Raw genomic sequence first — 18,428 nt, 5'->3', positions numbered from 1 at the left:
TCTCAACCCATATTTGGCTCTATGTGAGGGAGGAGTGCAATTGAGAGATGTCAACAAGGTAACAAAGAAGTGTGGTTGCCCCTTCCCATGGCATATTTCTTCTCAAACCAGATATGTGTATGAGTTGTGTAGTTTTTTTTTTTTGAAGCTCCTAGATTTATAGAATTATTTTCTTAATTTAATTCATCTTATTTAAATGAGAGAGCTATACAGAAAGGCAGAGAGAGAGAGAGAGAGAGAGAGAGAGAGAATGACAGAGACAAGAGCGCTGCTTAGTTCTGGCTTATGGTGGTGCCAGAGAATGAGCCTCCTCAGAGCCTCAGGCATGAAAGTACCTTGCATAATTATGTTGTTCTCCAGCCCTTTCCTTCCTTCCTCCCTTCCTTCCTTCCTTTCTTCCTTCCTTCCTTCTTTCCTGCCTTTCTTTTAAGAAAAATCTGTTCCACTAAAATTAAAAAAAAACATATATTATGAGGGGGCCAGGTGGTGGTTCACTCAGTTAAGCACACATAGTACTAAGCCCACAGGCCCCACAAGGATCTGGGTTTGAGCTCTGGCTCCCTAACTGCAAGGTGGATGCTTCACAATGGTAAAGCAGGGCTTCAAGAATCAATCTTTCTTTCTTTCTTTCTTTCTTTCTTTCTTTCTCCCTCTATATCTCCCCCTTCTCTCTCACTTTCTCACTGTCCTATCCAATAAAATGAAAGAAAAAAAAAAAAAAAGGCCACCAGGAACAGTGGATTCATAGTACTGGCACTAAGTCCCAGCAATAACCCTGGAGGCAAATATATATATATATGACTGAGATGATTTTTAGCACCTGAAAATGTTAGTCTTTATCACCAAAGGCATAGTTTTTTTTTTTTTTTTTTAGATTTTTTTAAAAGATTTTTTAAAAATCTTTATTTATTTCCTTTTTGTTGCCCTTGTTTTTATTGTTGTAGTAGTTACTATTGTTGTTGTTATTGATGTCCTTGTTGGATAGGACAGACAGAAATGGAGAGAGGAGGGGAAGACACAGAGGGGGAGAGAAAGATAGGCACCTGCAGACCTGCTTCACCACCTGTGAAGCGACTCCCCTACAGATGGGGAGCCAGGGGCTCTAACCAGGATCCCCATGTCGGTACTTGCACTTTGCATCACGTGCTCTTAACCCACTATGCTATTGCCCAACTCCCTAGATTTTTTAAAACTCCATCTTTAGTGGCAGAATGAAAAAAATGTATCCATTCAACTCCCTGGGCATAGGACAGAAAAAACAAGAGTAAATAAATGGGATTACATGAAGCAAAAAAGCTTCTACACATCAAAAGCAAACTACACAAGGAAAGCGAGGCAACCAAGTAAATGGAAGAAGATATTTTCACATCACACATCTGAAAAGCAACTGACATTAAACATCTATACAGAATTAGTGCAAATATTATCTAATTCTCCCCTTAGTCCCCCACTCTTTCATATGAAGCTATCTCATACGAAATATTTTTTCTCATGTTTTTATATATTTATTAATTTATTTTGGTTAAAGACAGAGAGAAACTGAGAAGGAAGAGAAAGAGAGGGAGACGGACACCAGCAGACCTGCTTCTCTGCTCATGAAGCTTCCCCCTTGCAGGTGGGGGACCAGGCTTGAACCTAGATTGTTGTTGAGGTGGTCTGGTGTCGGGCTGCACCGCAGAGACGAGAGCGGACGTCCAGAGCAAAGGGGTACACAGATCTTTATTATAGGATGGGGGGGAGGTTTGCTTCAGACCACGTGGAGCCAGCCAGCAATGGCCGACCACGGGGGGAGAGCAGGGAGCGAGACCTCAGAGAGGGAGAGCTGAGAGCCCAGAGAGGGAGAGGGGAGGGGTGAGGGGGCATTTTATTGGGCGACAACCAGGGGTGACATGTAGGGCCAGGATTGGTTGAAAGGGGGCACTCTAGGATTTAGGGAGGCATAGAAAAACCTGGGGGCGGAGCCAGGATTGGTTGAAAGGGGGCACTCTAGGATTTAGCGGGGCATAGAAAAACCTGGGGGCGGAGACTGCATCAGACAGAATAAGTCCTCAGCAACACTAGATACTTACATATGGTGATGCAATCACCTCCTGTTGGTCATTACACCAGGTCTGCTGCATTGCTTGATGCTGTGGTCTATTTACATAATCACTGTATTGCCTAAGACCCACCCTGCCTGCAGGACATTGGTTTAATCCCCACTGGTTAGATGGAAGCTTGTTACTTTCACGCTCCGCCCCCTCTCCTAGTCACTTCCTTTTTCTGACCTGCCACTTCTGTCGCAGGAGGTATAAAGGCAGAAGGGCATAGTTTTTTCATGATTATTAACTACTAGTATTGTAGTACTGATGATGATTTCTTGAGTTCCTTTACACTCAAATCTCATTAAATGTTCAAAAACCTGAGGAATAAGTAGTGTGATCATCATTTCATAAATAAAAACACTGAGAGACAAAGTGATGCATATTAAAGGGCATGGGGCTGCTCAGTGACAAAGCTAGGACTGGGATGGTAGTGTTAACAGTGGTGCTCTCCACTAGCCCATAATTGGCCTTGGTTTCTGCTGTAGGCTAGGCACTGGAATCCAGGGGTGAACCCATTATGATGAGACTTTTGACATCATGGAGTTTTTAAGCAGGGAGTAGTGGCTCAAAGAATGTCAGCTGAATTAAGTCAAATCAAGCAGTGGCTGAAAATTCTTTGCATCAAAATATACTGCATCGAGGCAGGGGTAGAGATAGCATAATAGTTATACAAACAGACTCTCATACCTGAGACTCCAAAACTCCATGTTCAATTTCAATCCCCTGTACTACCATAGGCCAGATCTAAGCAGTGTTGTTAAAAAAAAAAAAAATACTGCATTATTTAGTCTTGCCTTAGATGTTTCCATTTAGTCCAAAACATGCAAAGAGAAGTAATTGGTGTTTAATAAAAAAATCTCTCAGTGCATATTAATAAAGAATATTTTTAAATTGGAAAAATACTGCATTGCCATATGGAACTGTGTTTATAACTTCAACTGAGCTTGGCAGAGGGACCTGATGTGAGGGTCATACTGCTTTAGTACCACTGCCACCTGGTGACCCTCATTAGAATTGCAGGCTTGGTAGTGCAGAAATGACCTCCAGGGAGGGTCATTCTACCAGAGGGACTTTTTTTTTTTTTAATCCTGACACTTAAACCATTAAAGACACTTAACTATGTTTCAATAGATGCCTTTTATTATAAGTTGGTTATATCTAGATTGGTGTAAACTCTTGTATCTGTATGTTCTGAATGTCTATAGTGTTCATGACTTTGAACACAATATTGTTATTAAAATTCAATCAGTTTTCCAAGTATTGATGATAAAATGACATTAAACGTAGATGAATACTTAGACAAACTCTAGGATCAACTGATGCATATAATATTTCTCTGTTTGTTTGGATACCTTTAAATGATGTTTTAAAAAATAAAATAAACCTCAAAACAACAGAGAATGTAATTTATTTATTTACCTCCAGGGTTATTGCTGGGGCTCAGTGCCGGTACTATGAATCAACTGCTGGTGGAGGCCATTTTTTTCCATTTTAATGGATAGGACATAGAAATTGAGGAGGGATGGGGAGATAGAGAGGGAGAGAGATAGAGAAATACCTGCAGCCATGTCTTATCACTTGTGAAGCTTTCCCCCCTGCAGGTGTGGATCAGGGACTTGACCTGGGCCCTTGCACACTGTAATGTGTGTATGATTAACCCTTTTTACTCTTTTGAAGAAAAACTATTTTATGACCAACTTGGTGGAAATGGTTGATGTGAAAATGCTTGCAGCAAGACTGCTTAGAACCTCTGGAACCAATACCAGCTTGTGAAATTTTTGTACTCAGTGGTTTCATCCTTAAAATAGGAATAATAATGTTCCCTGCTGCTTCAATATTGTTTTGAATTCTGAAAAATATGAAAAATGCTTACTAAACCTTTTACCTAGTTCCTGTAGAAGCACTGGGCAGGTGACGCTGTTGATAACTGAAGACTCATCTAAGTAAATACGAGCCACTTTAATTTCTGCCTGCCCAACATGGACGTATTCCAATGCCTATTTTGTCTTGCTTTGGGGATGGGGGTTGGAGGGTGGGGTGGAAATCTCTTCCTGATAGTAAAAATAATATTAATGTCCAAACTTGAATTTTCTGGAATTATTATACTCCTCAATATGTCACCCAGAGCTAGAAAATTTTGCCAGCTTAAAGCTGCAAAGATTTGCATGTGCAGATGAAAGTTGTTAAGCAAGGATGTTGTTTTTAGCCCTTTTGTGTCATCAGGTTCACCAAGCACCTTTGCATTTATTGGCATGGTCACTGAGATATGTTTGCAATGTGTTTTCTCTTTGATTTCCAGCCAAAGTCTTAAATACCATTCTGTTTCACTGACCAGGTAGTCGATAGTGACAGACCAGAAGGGTCCAAGTTCCGGCTCACTGGAAAGGGAGTGGATCAAGAGCCTAAAGGAATTTTCAGAATCAATGAGAACACAGGAAGTGTCTCTGTGACTCGGACATTGGACCGAGAAACAATTGCTACTTATCAAGTGAGTATCCTCCGAGCGTCCATTCTGCATGTAAAAATATGGTTTGCAAAGATTTTTTTTCTTTCCACTAAGCTCATTATTTCTGTGCTTCATCAAATTTGAGGCTGTGCAGCTTTAAGTGTATGTATCTCTGTGGGAGCTGAGTGACATTGAGCCTTTACAGAGCAACCACGGAATTCTCTATTTGTTAGTGGCCTTCATGAGACTTTCTATCCTAGAGACAAAGAGGGGGACTCTGAGGGACAGACACCTCAGAATAGGTCAGAATTTTTCTTGAATTAAAATTGGCTTTCTAGAAACCAGTTCATCAAGATCAGCAAAAGGTTAAAACCCTATAAAATGTTGATTCTACTTTTAGGGGGGAAAAATCCTGATAGGGAGAGATTTAGTTAAATTTTTACCCAATATTATAGAAGAATCTAGTCTCCAAAAGTAGAAAATTACTAAAACTCAGTAATATGGTAGCAGTTACTTATGGTATGACTTTTAAGGAAGTTTTCTTTTTTTTTTATTTATTTAAAATAGGAGACATTAACAAACCATAGGATGAGAGGAGTACAACTCCACACAATTCCCACTACCATATCTCTGTGTCTTAGCCCCTTCCCTGATAGCTTTCCTATTCTTTATCCCTCTGGGAGTATGGACCCAAGGTCATTGTGGGATGCAGAAGGTCTGGCTTCTGTAATTGCTTCCCCACTGAATATGGTCATTGACTGGTCGATCCATACTTGTAAGGAAGCTTTCTGTAGTCACTTAAAAATATTTTTGAGAAGTTCTAGTTCTATGGAGAGTCTCAAGATAGCAGATGGAATCAGATGTGCAAAAAACATTAGCATCTTCTTTAAAGAATGAGCATTTGCACATGTTACCATGAGTGTATGTTTCATAAAACACTATGTAAGAGAAATCAAGGTATTATTGATTTTGTTCAGGTGGTGATTTTTCTTTGTTTTTCTGATTGTTCTAATGGAGCTATATTACTTTCAGATGGAGAAGTGAAAGGCTGTGCATAAAAGTTCACTTTCAGAAGTTGATAACCGAAAAAAAAAAAAAAAAAAAAAAGAAGTTGATAACCGTTCAGGGTGCAGAGATCAAGTGCTTGCAAACAGATACTGTGTGAACTATAAATATCATACAAGTAGAACACTCTTCTCTTTTTTGTATTTTTGTATTTTATATATTTTATATATTTATATCTTCTCTTCTTTTATATTTTATTTATTTATTTATTTATTTATTTTAATGAAAGATAGAGATGGGAGAGATACCAGAGCACTACTCAGCTCTGGCTTATGATAGTGCTGGGGATTGAACTTGCCTTCCTACCAAACTGGATTGCTTAGAAATTCCAGTGAGAAGACAGTATGACTGTGAGAGGACATTAAAATACTGGAAAGACATAGTGTAGTAGCATGCTGGAAATGGGCCATCCAAATCATGTTGAGCAATGTGTCAGGTCCCAGGTGTTGGGAAGATGAAGGTTCCTTTCAGATTACCTCTCAGAAGCTTTGTCAAAGCATCTGCAGGGTATTATCTTTCAAATCACCTTAAAGGGTGATCATTGTGTCTTCAGGAACCACTCAGTGAGGCATCTGGTTGTAGAAACTAAATGTTGGCACCCTCAGAAATGTTCAGGTACAGCTGGTTTTGACAGTAACCAGTGGTAACAACCTAGCAACTGTTGAAGCCCAGCTGCTATAGGAAAAGTCCACAGCTAGGTGGGGGAGATAGCATAATGGTTATGCAAACAGACTCTCTTGCCTGAGGCCCCCGAAAAGCCAACAGCAGACTACAAATAAGCAACCTTTCCTCTTTCTATGGATATCATGGGAATATCCTTTGGAGCTCAAGGGAATAGAGGACACAATATGCTTTATGACTTTATATCATAAATATAAGTATTGAGAGCTCCAGATTTATTACATTTTCATACAAGCCTTAGCATTAATGTTAACTATCTTTATCTTGGACAACCCTCCTACCTACTCTGATCTTAGAACTTTCATCCATAAAGTGGGGCTAGTTGTAGCACCCTTTAGGTCTAGACGGGATGATTTTTTTTTTTTGCATGTGACTATCTAATTCAAGACCTGGAACCTAGGAAGTTTTTAATAAACGTATCTGCTAATTTTATCATTGATTTATGCTCCACAAATTCTAAACATCAGTTTCTTACTGCCATCCATGAGAAGGTTGAAATCCACCACAGACTTGTGGTTTTTCCCTTGCCCTTCTAGACTGACATAAACCAAGCACAATATTTGCTGCCCTTCTTTTAAGTATCAGAATTAGACTCCTAGATGAAGGCAGGTCACAAGAATTCCCGGGGGAATCAACCTTAGTGAAATATACATAAAGTAAAGAGAATTTTCTAAAGTGCTCTGCAACCTGAAAACAGGACTTACTTATATGAATTTTTTAATATTTATTTATTTATTTTCCTTTTGTTGTCCTTTTTATTGTTGTTGTTGTTGTTGTTATTGATGTCGTTATTGTTAGATAGGACAGAGAAATGGAGATAAGAAGGGAAGATAGAGAGGGGGGAGAGAAAGACTCCTGCAAACCTGCTTCACTGCCTGTGAAGTGACTCCCCTGCAGGTGGAGTGCCTGGGGCTTGAACCAGGATCCTTATGCAGGTCCTTGTGCTTTGCGCCACCTGCGCTTAACCTGCTGCGCTACCACCCAACTCCCTGGTTTTTAAATTTTAAATCAGGATGGTTTAAAAATTAGAATTACCCTTTTTGGGAGACTTTCTACATTCTGAGAAGGACTTCTCATCACTGTTAACCAGGGTCAGCCTCACTGTGAACATTCTCCTTGAATGGAAATGACCTTGATTTTATCTTTTTATGTATCCAAAATGCTAATTAATGAATCTTTGAGAAGAATACATGAATTAAAAAATATATATTCCTTTTCTCTGGCCTCCAAAATTTGTGCTGGACTGCTACATATGACTGCACGATTTGACACACCGGATGAAAGCTGAGGAATGAGAGAGCTCAGGCTACAGTTTGCACTGCAGTAACAAGGTCTGTCCATCAGCTTTAAGCCTTCAGGCCAATTTTTCATTAAATTTTCCTTCAGTATTCTGGAGGCTGGGGCTGGAACCTAGGTAGCATGCATGGCCAAATACACACACACACAAGTGAATTATCTTGTCCCAACTCTTGGGCATTTTATTTCTCTCTTTCTCTTGTGGTTTCACTGCTCCAGGTTGACTTATTTTTTTTCCAATGAAAGACAGAAAAAGAGAGAGAAAGAGATAAAGATAGAGAGAGAGAGAGAGAAAGGCACCACAGCAGAGACCTCCAGCGTCTTGTGACTGGGCTGGAACTTGGGTTGTGTGCATGGTAATCCAATGGACTACACTAACGAGCTTCATTTCCGGGCCTTTGTAGACTCTTTCTAATATTTACAAAGGTATCAGGGACTAAAATTAAATCATAGCACTACTATCTTTTTAGACTTTTTTTACTTTTATCTGAGTGCTATATAAATGATGATAGTGATTCAGAGCAAGGACGAGTACTGGGATCAGAAAACTGCTGTTCAAGTCTCAATGTTGCTGCTTACTGAGCTGTGTGATCTCGGACAACCCTCTTACCTACTCTGATCTTGTGCTTGTCATCCATAAAGTGGGGCTAGCCCTAGCACTTCCAAAGATTATCAAAGAGGGGGCTGGGCAGTGGCGCACTCAGCTAAGTGCACAAAACACTATGCTCAAGGATCCAGGTTCAAATAACCCCCCCCCTTTGCTTTACAAGCTGTAAGTAGGTCTGCAGGTACCTATCTTTCTCTCTCCCTCTCTATCTGCCCTTCCTTTTCAGTGTCTCTCTGTCCTGTTAAATAAAAGAAACTATAAAAGAAAAGAAAAAGGAAAAAGATGGCTGCCAGGAACCATGGATTTGCAGTACCAGCACCAAGCCCCAGTGGTAACCCTGGTGGCAGTAAAAAAACAGACATAAAAGAAATATTATTAAATATACAATTATGAATTTTTGCTAACTAGTAACTGGAAATGAATTAGTGAAATACAGCCTTGTCTGTAGCTCCTCACACTCTTTTTTAAAGTGAGGCCATCTGAGATAGCAATTTAAAATATGGTTTTGCATATACCCCAATGATTGTGTTTGAATCATGATTATAGGGGATTTGAGGTAGGTGTCTGCCTCAACTGTCTCATCTATTTAATGCAAAAAGGGGAAAAATGCAAAAAAAGGGCAATGCTAATCTCACTGAATTTTAATTTTAATAGATTAAATTAGTTAATATGTGTTATGTTTCTAGAACTCTGCCAGAAACATAGTACATACTGTATAACCTTACCACATGAAAGGAAAGATTAATGAGGTAAAGAAAAGGAAAGTAAATGATAGCTTCAAAGACTTTGTAGTTCTGTCTGTCTAGCTCTGCTTGCCCAGAAATCAGATTTTCATAATCAGCCTTATAATATGTTACTGTATCAACCCATGCATCCTATCTATATCGTATCTGTAAGTGAGTACTTGTAGGATGAGGATTACCCTCTGAGGTGGTGGTAGGGAAATACAATGGGAAACAAAAAAATCCCAGTTTTCTTGCCTTCATGCAGTTTTCATTTTAGTTCCTAGGCTGTTTTTCTAATAAATAAGTTTCTGGTCCTCTCCACAGGTGCAGGTGATGTATCAAGGAATTGTGCCTTATTCATTGTTTGGACTGGATAGCCCAGACATAGGTCATGAAAATCTTCCCCCCACTATAAGGGCTGCCAGAGCTTGATGGGCATGCCATTTTCTACATGTACACCCAGGCAGAAAGGGCAAACAGCCACCTGGTCCTGAATCTCTCTTCTTTGGCCTCTGCAAGGTCTTCCTTCTAGTGCTGTGCTCCCCTATGCCTCATGATCCTAAGTTGGCATTGGCCTTTATATTGTTTTTTTCATATCCTTGCTGAGAGACACCCCCATCTCAATAAACCTGTGCTTGGTTCACCTATTTTTAGATTTAAAGAGAACTGGGTTACTCTTTTGTTGATAGACTTTGGGTACAAAAATGTCACAGTTCTGTCCATTTCAAGCGACTATTCTGATAATTTACTGTCATGTTGTAGAAAACTTGCTTCTTCAAAGAACACATGCAGAGTCTTCAATTCACACTTTTCAGTTTTCCCTAATGCAAGTTTAAAGTAAAAATAAAACAGACCGAGTGGTTCATTCAGACTCTGTAAGAACTTACTTGCTGAATTGAGTAATTCAATTATTAACTTATTACCGAATGAGTAATAAAACATATTCCTTGCCTCACCCTCCCTCCCAAATTAAAAAGCAGACTGTGGGTGAAAGTGTTGCTATTACATTTGCTCTAATACTTTAATATTTATTGAAAGTTAAATACTATCACACAATCCCATTTTCTTATGTTAACATTTCCCAAATCTTAAAAGACAAAACAAAACTGTGAACTGACACTCAAGGATTTGCATAAGAAGTAAACTGGAATCGCTTTTTTTGGTTAAGGTCAAGTGTAGAAGGAAACTGGAAAAAAAAAAACCTGCCCTTGGTTCCATGCATGTGTGTTATCATTAAATCTTCTATATATTGAATACTACATGGCTACTATTGCATGAAGCACATGATATGTACCTCTTATTTAACCTCAATTTCACACAAGAGACTTAAGAAGTAGGTGTTAGCTCCATTTTACAGATAATCCAATAACTCTTAAATAACTTTTTCAAGGTCTCCCACTGGTGTGTATTGAATTTTGAATTCTTGTTTGTTTCTCTCCACTCCCAAAATTCGGCATTTTTAATAATTAAGATATACCCTTTTCTCTTTTATTCCCATCTGCACTTTATTTTTAAAAAATATTTATTTATTCATTCCCTTTTTGTTGCCCTTGTTGTTTTATTGTTGTAATTATTATTGTTGTTGTTATTGATGTCATCGTTGTTGGATAGGACAGAGAGAAATGGAGAGGGGAGGAGAAGCCAGAGAGGGGGAGAGAAAGATAGACACCTGCAGACCTACTTCACTGCTTGTGAAGTGATTCCCCTGCAGGTGGGGAGCCTAGGGCTCGAACCGGAATCCTTACACTGGTCTTGAGCTTGGCGCCACATGTGTTTAACCCTCTGCGCTACCGCCTGACTCCCCTGCATGTTAATATATAGCTTGAAAATTCCTAGATCCCTTTCTTAGGAATTTTACTTATTAGGGCTATGAAGGGAGTATGACTGGTTTAATGATATATTTCTTCTTAAATACCATGCTTCTCTATGACCTGCTGCCAACTGCCCACTAATCCTACCCCAGCCCCCTAAAGAGCTTCCCATGCAACTGACCCAAAGTGGCACCTGGCAAAATAATTTAGCTCTTGCAGTACTGGAAGCTGACATGTTAATGCAAAGCCTCCTGAAATATTACTCATTATTATGCATTTTGCCCGCATTTGAGTGATTTGTGAACTCTTCATTGGAATAAAGTACTGTAAATGATTCATGAATGACCAAGTTTATGAAATTCTATAAAAATATTAGCAGGTGGTAATGTTTCCCTCATACTGTGAATATAATCTGTTGGCTGCAAATTTGTCAATATGTGAGGACAGGAGTGGAGTGGGAGACAGTCTGTTATGCAGGTGTGCCAACTAGTGAGGGGCTTAAGCTGAACCCCAAAGGGGATCTGAGGCTAAGCAGGAAGCAGGACAATGGTAGTAGGAGGACATCATGATCAAAAGATTGTCACCTGAACTGTTATTTATGGTCAGAAATGTTTTGACAATTAAGAATGTCAGATTGTGGTAGGAGAAGAGAGATACGCTCTGAAGAAGAAAGAGAACTAACATTTATTGAGCACTTATTAAGTTTCCAAGAACTCTCTAGAGTTCTGTGATATTGGTGTATTATCTTATCTTTATAGATATGTTATCTAAGGACAAGAAAGAGGTCCCTTGGTATGCTATTGTTATGGATATTAATGTTAATATTTATTAAACATTTACAAGTGCCAAGACTCTGTACTAAATACCTAATGATGATCTCATGTAATTCATGAAGGTGAACTTAATACTGTTATCATTCTCAATTATCGAACTCATCACTGGAAGACTAATCTCTTGGCCTCAGAAAATGAGTAGGATTTCATTGTCTACTTCAGGATATTTGTTCACATTTTCTGGGATATACCAATTTGCTTTCCTTTGAGTTAGTTTTTTTTTTCCAGTGGGGGTAACTTTTAATTTTATGACTCAGTGTATTACCATAAAATTGGAATGTATCTGTCAGACAAAGAGTATGCTTACTCCTGCATTTCTTTCCACTCATGTGACTTTGTTCCAATTCTAACCTATATGTAGCTCTAAGACAATTTGACAGAAAACAGATTAAGGTGAAAAATGATGCTGCCATATGGAAAAAAAATGTGTACCATAATGTTGGTTATCATAAGACAATTAGGAGATGTTGGTTTACACAGATAAGTTATTTATGTGGCTATCTTATTCATATTAATGTACGTGATACACGTGACTGAAGCACATGTTGCTGCCATAGAACTGTACTGCCCTTGGTAATATCTGTGCTTGGAGTGCTCCCCATCCCTCAATTGCAAGGGAAAGTCACATATTTCTTCATCCTGTAGTCTAGTTTCTCCCCACAATCCTACCCACCCCCGCCACCATCTTTCTTATTTGAGACTCTTGATAGCCAATGAAATCCCCTTCAACTAATTTACCAAGAGCAGGATTTATTAAAGGATACAGGAAACTTATAGAAATGTCAAGAGTACCTAATTACCTGGCTTACATGCTACATGACCAGTAACAGTGGTGCTACCAGAAATTACTCAGCCACTGAGGACACTAGTCCTCACAACTCTATTTATCTTCAGCACTATTGACATTTTAGATCAGATTTTTCTTTGCTGGAGGTGGGGAGGGTGGGAAAGGTCTGTACATTGCATGATATTTAGAAGCACCTCTGGCCTCTAACCACTAAACACCAATAGCACCTATGATCCAACCTTGGCAATCAAAATATCTCCTGATATTGCCAGTTGTCCCTTAGGTACAAGTTCACTCTTGCCTGAGAAACACTGTTCTAGAAGAGTCATTTGTGCTTCTACCTTTCTCTGGCACTCTACTTCTATGACACTCAGAACTGGATGCCCCAAAGAGCCAGATAACTCTAACACCATGTTCTTTATTTAAATATTTTATTTATTTTTATTTTATTTAGTAAGACAGGGAAATTTACAGGACCGGAGGAGACAGAGAGAGAGAAAGATAGACACCTGTAGACTAGCCTCACAGCTTCCCCCTTCCTCCTGCAGATGGGGAGTTGGGGGATCAAACTTGAATCCTTGTGTATATGTGTGCTCAACTAGGTGTGCCACTGTTTGGCCCCGACACCATGCTTTCCATAACCACATATCGCCAATACACAGCTACTGCCTTATGTTTTTCATTTTCACTGCCAGCTCTCATGTTGGGAAGAAAGGGCCTTGTACTACGGTTAACATCCACAGCTTAAACTAAGCTGTGAGTATACTTCGAGTGTATACTTTTTCCAAGTGAGAGGTAGTCAGTGTCAGGCATAGCCATCCAGACAGAGTTAACTAGTCTATATTTGGGAGAATGTAACTGCATACTCAAAATCTGCTGATCCTGTAACCATTAACCCAACTGGTTTATAAAATAATCCCTTGGGAGGAGATAGAGGACTTAAGTTAGAAGCTTGAGGTTTAGAGTCAGACCTACTGAAGTTTAAATCTTAACTCTTGTTATCAGATGAATTATGAAATGTTCACTTTTCTAGGTGGAAGGGGGGTAAACACCATATTTGCCATAATTTGTCTTACTACTGTGTCACTTTGGCAAGTAATTTAATCCTCAACTACTATATTTTTAGAATGAGGGAGCAGGTGCAGTATCACCTCCCATTACTTTAATTAGTAAGTGGGGATATACAGAGGAGACACTCAGTACAGTCACTGAGTGTCACAGAATTAGGAGCCATGACTTTAAGTATCAGTGTTGAAGTTCTTTACAAGTGAGAGATGAAAGCAGTTTCTAGGCATCCAACTGGTAGTCAAACTTTAGAAGTCAGCAGCACCTTGTGTCCCCTCTATAGAAGGGAACCATCTTCATGGCAACTTTCAAAGTGTAACCCCCAGACCAGCTACATTATCTGGAAATGTAAACTAGCAGATCCCACTTCAGACCTACTGTATATTGAACCAGCCCTCCAGGTGGTTCTGATGCAGCCTGATCTTTGAGGATGCAGGTCTAAATCTACTAAGTGTTTACTGCACTGCAATTGGCTTAATTTCCCTCAATGAATACGACCTTTGAACAAATTCCATTTTAGTCCTGCCAGGGTAATAAGTTTGTGCCTTAAAGGTGCTTACTTTTCCTGGTACACTGTGCTCCATTTGAAAGCCCTGTAGATCTAATCGATACTCTTCAAAACACCCTTTGTTTTTGTCTCCTTAATGACTCATGTGGATAGACAAATTTGTCCCATATTTCCTTTTTCCATCCTGTCTATACTTGGGATGACTGTTAAATACCATGTTACTAAGTGTTTGCTTATTTCTCTGAAACTAACCTTTTAGTCCAGAGATGAAAGTGTCTTCCTATGATTTGAGCTAAGCTCTAAAAGGAGGAAGCTGGCTTTGGGGTCAGCAAAAGCAGCTCTTCCTGCCTTATTAGATCTGTAACCTTGAGCAAGTTATTTGTGATTTTCAAATTTTACTTCACATTAAAATCATCTGGGGAGTTTTTAAAACCCCTGATGCCCAAACTGCACTCCAAACCAATTAAATCGAGTATCAGCAGTAGGACCAAGTATCATTCATTTATAGCACTCTCCAGGTGTTTCATTGTGAAGCCAAGTTTGAAAGCCACTAGTTAATACAACCCATCTATACCCTAGTTTATTCACAACTAGAAATGAGGATAATGACATATACTAGGTGGCTTTGTTGTAAATATCAAATGAGATAATACACATAGGAGTTTCTAACCTATTATAGCAGAAAATCAAAGATCTTATTCCCCTTCAATCAGTTAACTGCTTGATACTGAGCAAACAACAGAAGCTAACTACTTTCTGATATCTCTTTTGACATGAGCACTTTAAAAATGGAAATGCAAAGAAATAGAATTTGATAAACAAATGAACAGGTTGAATTCTGACTCACTTTAGAAGCAATTCAGGGTTCGGTTGCTGACTCTTTGTACCCCACTACCTCTGAACATCTCCATCTAACTCTTTCTAGTTCAGTTCTGCACATTTCCAAACACTTCATTTTGCAACCAGGCCTTATCTACCAGGCACAGCTGGTGAAACTGAGGCATGAATAGTTAAACAGCATTGCTGAGGCTGCCACGAACCTGGATTAGAACGCTGATTTGCTCCTGGTTGATTATTTATTTGGTCCACTAAGCAAAGCTGCTTCTTCACTCAGAACTATAGGAACACATTTTTCTAAACTTCATTAGCACAAACTCCTCAAAAGAGGTTCAACTTGAATCTTGGCAGGTGGCTAGTCGTGAATCTTTCAACTTTCTCCTCCCCATGCTGGGCCTCACATCAAAGTACCTGGCCCAGGGCCTGGACCTATCATACAGTCATGGTACAAATAAATTATGTAGCCTGATTTTATTTAATTTTTATCCATTTTTCTTTTTCCTCTCTGCTTTAGTCATCTAACTACAGCCAGATCTAATCATACCTATTTACTCAAACGACTTGGCAGTATTAAAAAAAAAAAAAAAAAGTATGTCCAAACTGCAAAGAGCCCTTAGATCCATTTTACCTAACCTGATAGATTTACAAATAAAAACAAGCTAAATAATTTATCAGTAACTCTGACTACCAATACTCAGAATATGTTTCTGGTATTTTTTTTAATCTCTCAATAACGAATGCTATAGCTAATTCTTCTGAGATCAGATCCTGCAAGTACAGATAAGATATCTATTCTAACTCCTTCTACTCACTCTTCATCTATTTGCAGTTATTAATAGTATTAAAAACTTTTCTTTTTTTCATTTGGTAAAAGTGAGCAGGGTAGGGAAGGATCAATTTCAGGAGTATGCAATGAAGAGAGAAGGGCAAAAGAAAAAAATAGAAATACTTTGTTTTCTTCTACTGGCCCCTTGAAATAGATTTAAGACCCTTGGCTTAAATAGCAGAAAAATTATTAAGGTATTTTATTAATGGATATGGAGACTGAAATCTAAATAAATAATCACAAAAGATGGGGTAGATTTCTAGGTTCAAGCATTATTTCTTAGAGACCAGGTGACAAAGGATGACACTGTTGGAAAAATAATTACCACACCTTCAGGCTCCTGCAGCATTTTGATAGGAAGAGTTGGTACCTAAGGGTGACCAGATAAGGAAGAAAGGTAGATACTGGCATTAATGGGCAAAGGCAGATGTGCACTTCTCATGGAATACTAGGGGATTAATGTCATAATGGAGACTGAGTTCCCCCTGAGCAGTTAAGATGCAAGGAATCCCTGTGAAAGGGATAAAATGCATATGTTGGTTATGTCCTCATTCAAGACAGAGGAGTTGGTCAGCCTCTGGAGATACACTAGCTCTTACTGACTAGACCATTTGAGAGAGGAGATTTGAACCATGAGTTTTCACAAGTCTCCTCTTTCCTCTCAAAAGTCTACACATTTGAAATAGGATACTCTGTGGGCAAAATTTTCAAAGCAGAAAGGAAAAAGTGGAAGAACTTGTTCTTTTACCAGTTGAGACTTATCCAGCCAAGAGAAGTGGAGGGAAATGAAGCAGTAATTAGAACAGCAGCAACTTGGAAATCCTATGAGGATGAATACAAATCAAGACAAGACATGCAGCCCTAGTAGACAGTGTGGAGATAAATCTCAAGAACAACTGATTGAGCAGACAGTGATGGGATGCCTAACTGGGGGGAGAGAGAGAGAGAGAGAGAGAGAGAGAGAGAGAGGCTACCTCCAAGTTCTGTTTCATGGATCATTGTCATCAAAAATGACTACAATGGGTTTATAATAAGTCAAGTGGCTATGGGTTCTGGGAATGAAAGTGGAACAGAGTGAGATGGAATAACTGGAGGGCCACATGGTCCACAAAGACCTAACAGGAAAGAATATTTGGGGGAGGTGAATCTCCTGAGCAGGAAGGTGTCCTTAATTATTAGTGTCAGTGTAATTGACAGAAGTTCTCAAAACAGACATTTTGTCCCAGGAGGTAGCTAGCAGTTTCCACAAACATTTTTGGTTATCACAACTGGGAGGAGTAATGGCTTTTTAAAGAGTCTGAAAATATTTTACAGCTTATTCACTCAAGCATCCTTACCAAGCTTGAGACCACAAGAGGTCTGTGCTTGTTCTATGATACCAGGCATAGGGATAGTTGAGAATAGCCCTGCTGAGGATGATGTCTTTCAATGACAACACTTCCAGGAATAAGGGCAGGTCAGTTCAGCCTTCCAAAGGATGTGACATCAAAGTAAATGGTCAAGAATAAGGTATTGTGGCCAGGCCATAGTGCAGTTGGTTAAGTGCTTAAGTACCCACATTATCTTGTGTAAAGATGAAGGTTCAAACCCCTGGTCCCCACCTGCAAGGAGAAAGCTTCGTGAGTGGTAAAGCAGGGCTGCAGATGTTTTTCTATCTCCCTTTCCCCCCTCTCAATTTCTCTCTGCCTCTATCCAATAGTAAATAAAATAAAAATACTTATATGTATAAAAATAATGAGGTATTACACAAGTGACAAGGAGTAGAACTTTGTTCCTGGAGAAGGGGACAGAAAAGAGAGAAGTGGAGAATAGGAGTCCTGCAGGAGACAGGAAATAAATATAACCATCAAAGAAGGCAGGTCTGTGTTAAGCAAGGAATTAATTTAGACATAATACCTCTTGATGATAAATGTTTAGAGGATTTCCTACAAAAGAATGACATGATCAGATTTACATTTTGGATATTGCATGGAAGGGTCACACTGGTTGACAGCAGAAGACATATCATGTCTCTAGATGTATAAAATCAGAACATCACATATCAGCTAAATGACATTCTTAGCCAGGAAAACTTGGGAGGAAAATTCAAACTCTTATTTTAATACAGATATTAAAAAGATCTTGGGGTAAAATGAATAATAGGGGGTGGGGAGGGGAGGCAAATATCCTGTCAGGTCTTGTAGAGTAGGTTAAGGACTTGAAGTTTTGTTTCCACTAAAACCTTGGAGGATTTTCAGCAAGGGTGTAACCTACAATTTCCATTTCAGGAAGGTAAGATTTATTTGACTACATCAACAATAGCATTCAAATTGCTGTTAACTAGGGCAGGGTAGTTAACATAATGGTTATGCAAAAAGACCTTCATGCCTGAGGCTCCAAAGGCATAGGTTCAGTCTCCTTCACCACCATAAGCTATAAAATGGTGAGAAATGGAAAGAAAGGGTGGCCAGGTGGGGATGCAAGCACTCATAGTATAATGTTTAAGGACCCAGGTTCAAGCCCCCATCCCCACATGCAAGGGAAAAGCTTCACAAGTGGTGAAGCAGGGCTGTAGGTATCTCTCTGTCTCTCTCCCTTTCTATCTCTCCTCTTAATTTCTCTCTGTCTCTATCCAATACTAAATTGATTAAAATTTTAAAAAAAGAAAAAGGAAGGAAAGATCAAAGGAAGGGAGGAAGGAAGGAAGGGAGGGAGGAAGGAAGGAAGGAAGGAAGGAAGGAAGGAAGGAAGGAAGGAAGGATGGAAAAAGAAATTGCCATGAACTAGAAATTAATTGAAAAAACGTATTTGTTAAGAACCCACTACTTACAAGGAACTGGGGCACCTCTCCTATACTTAGTCTTAAAGTTCCCTTCTA

The 18,428-nt window shown here is 39.2% G+C and overlaps 1 protein-coding gene across 3 annotated transcripts in view; it reads left to right on the top strand.

Annotated features, from left to right (window-relative positions):
- The window catches only part of CDH13 (cadherin 13), a 1,263,374-nt gene that overhangs the window by 662,615 nt on the left and 582,331 nt on the right, over positions 1–18,428 (top strand). For all 3 annotated transcript variants that reach the window (XM_060185111.1, XM_060185110.1, XM_007528362.2), the window contains one exon: positions 4,420–4,572. In XM_060185111.1, the coding sequence (XP_060041094.1) occupies positions 4,420–4,572 (153 nt within the window). The remainder of the gene's footprint in view (positions 1–4,419; positions 4,573–18,428) is intronic.

This window comes from Erinaceus europaeus, chromosome 2 (genome assembly GCF_950295315.1).
Source record: "Erinaceus europaeus chromosome 2, mEriEur2.1, whole genome shotgun sequence".
Classification (NCBI taxonomy): domain Eukaryota; kingdom Metazoa; phylum Chordata; class Mammalia; order Eulipotyphla; family Erinaceidae; genus Erinaceus; species Erinaceus europaeus.
Note: the sequence above shows the minus strand (reverse complement) of the source record. Positions and strands in the feature narration are given on the sequence as shown.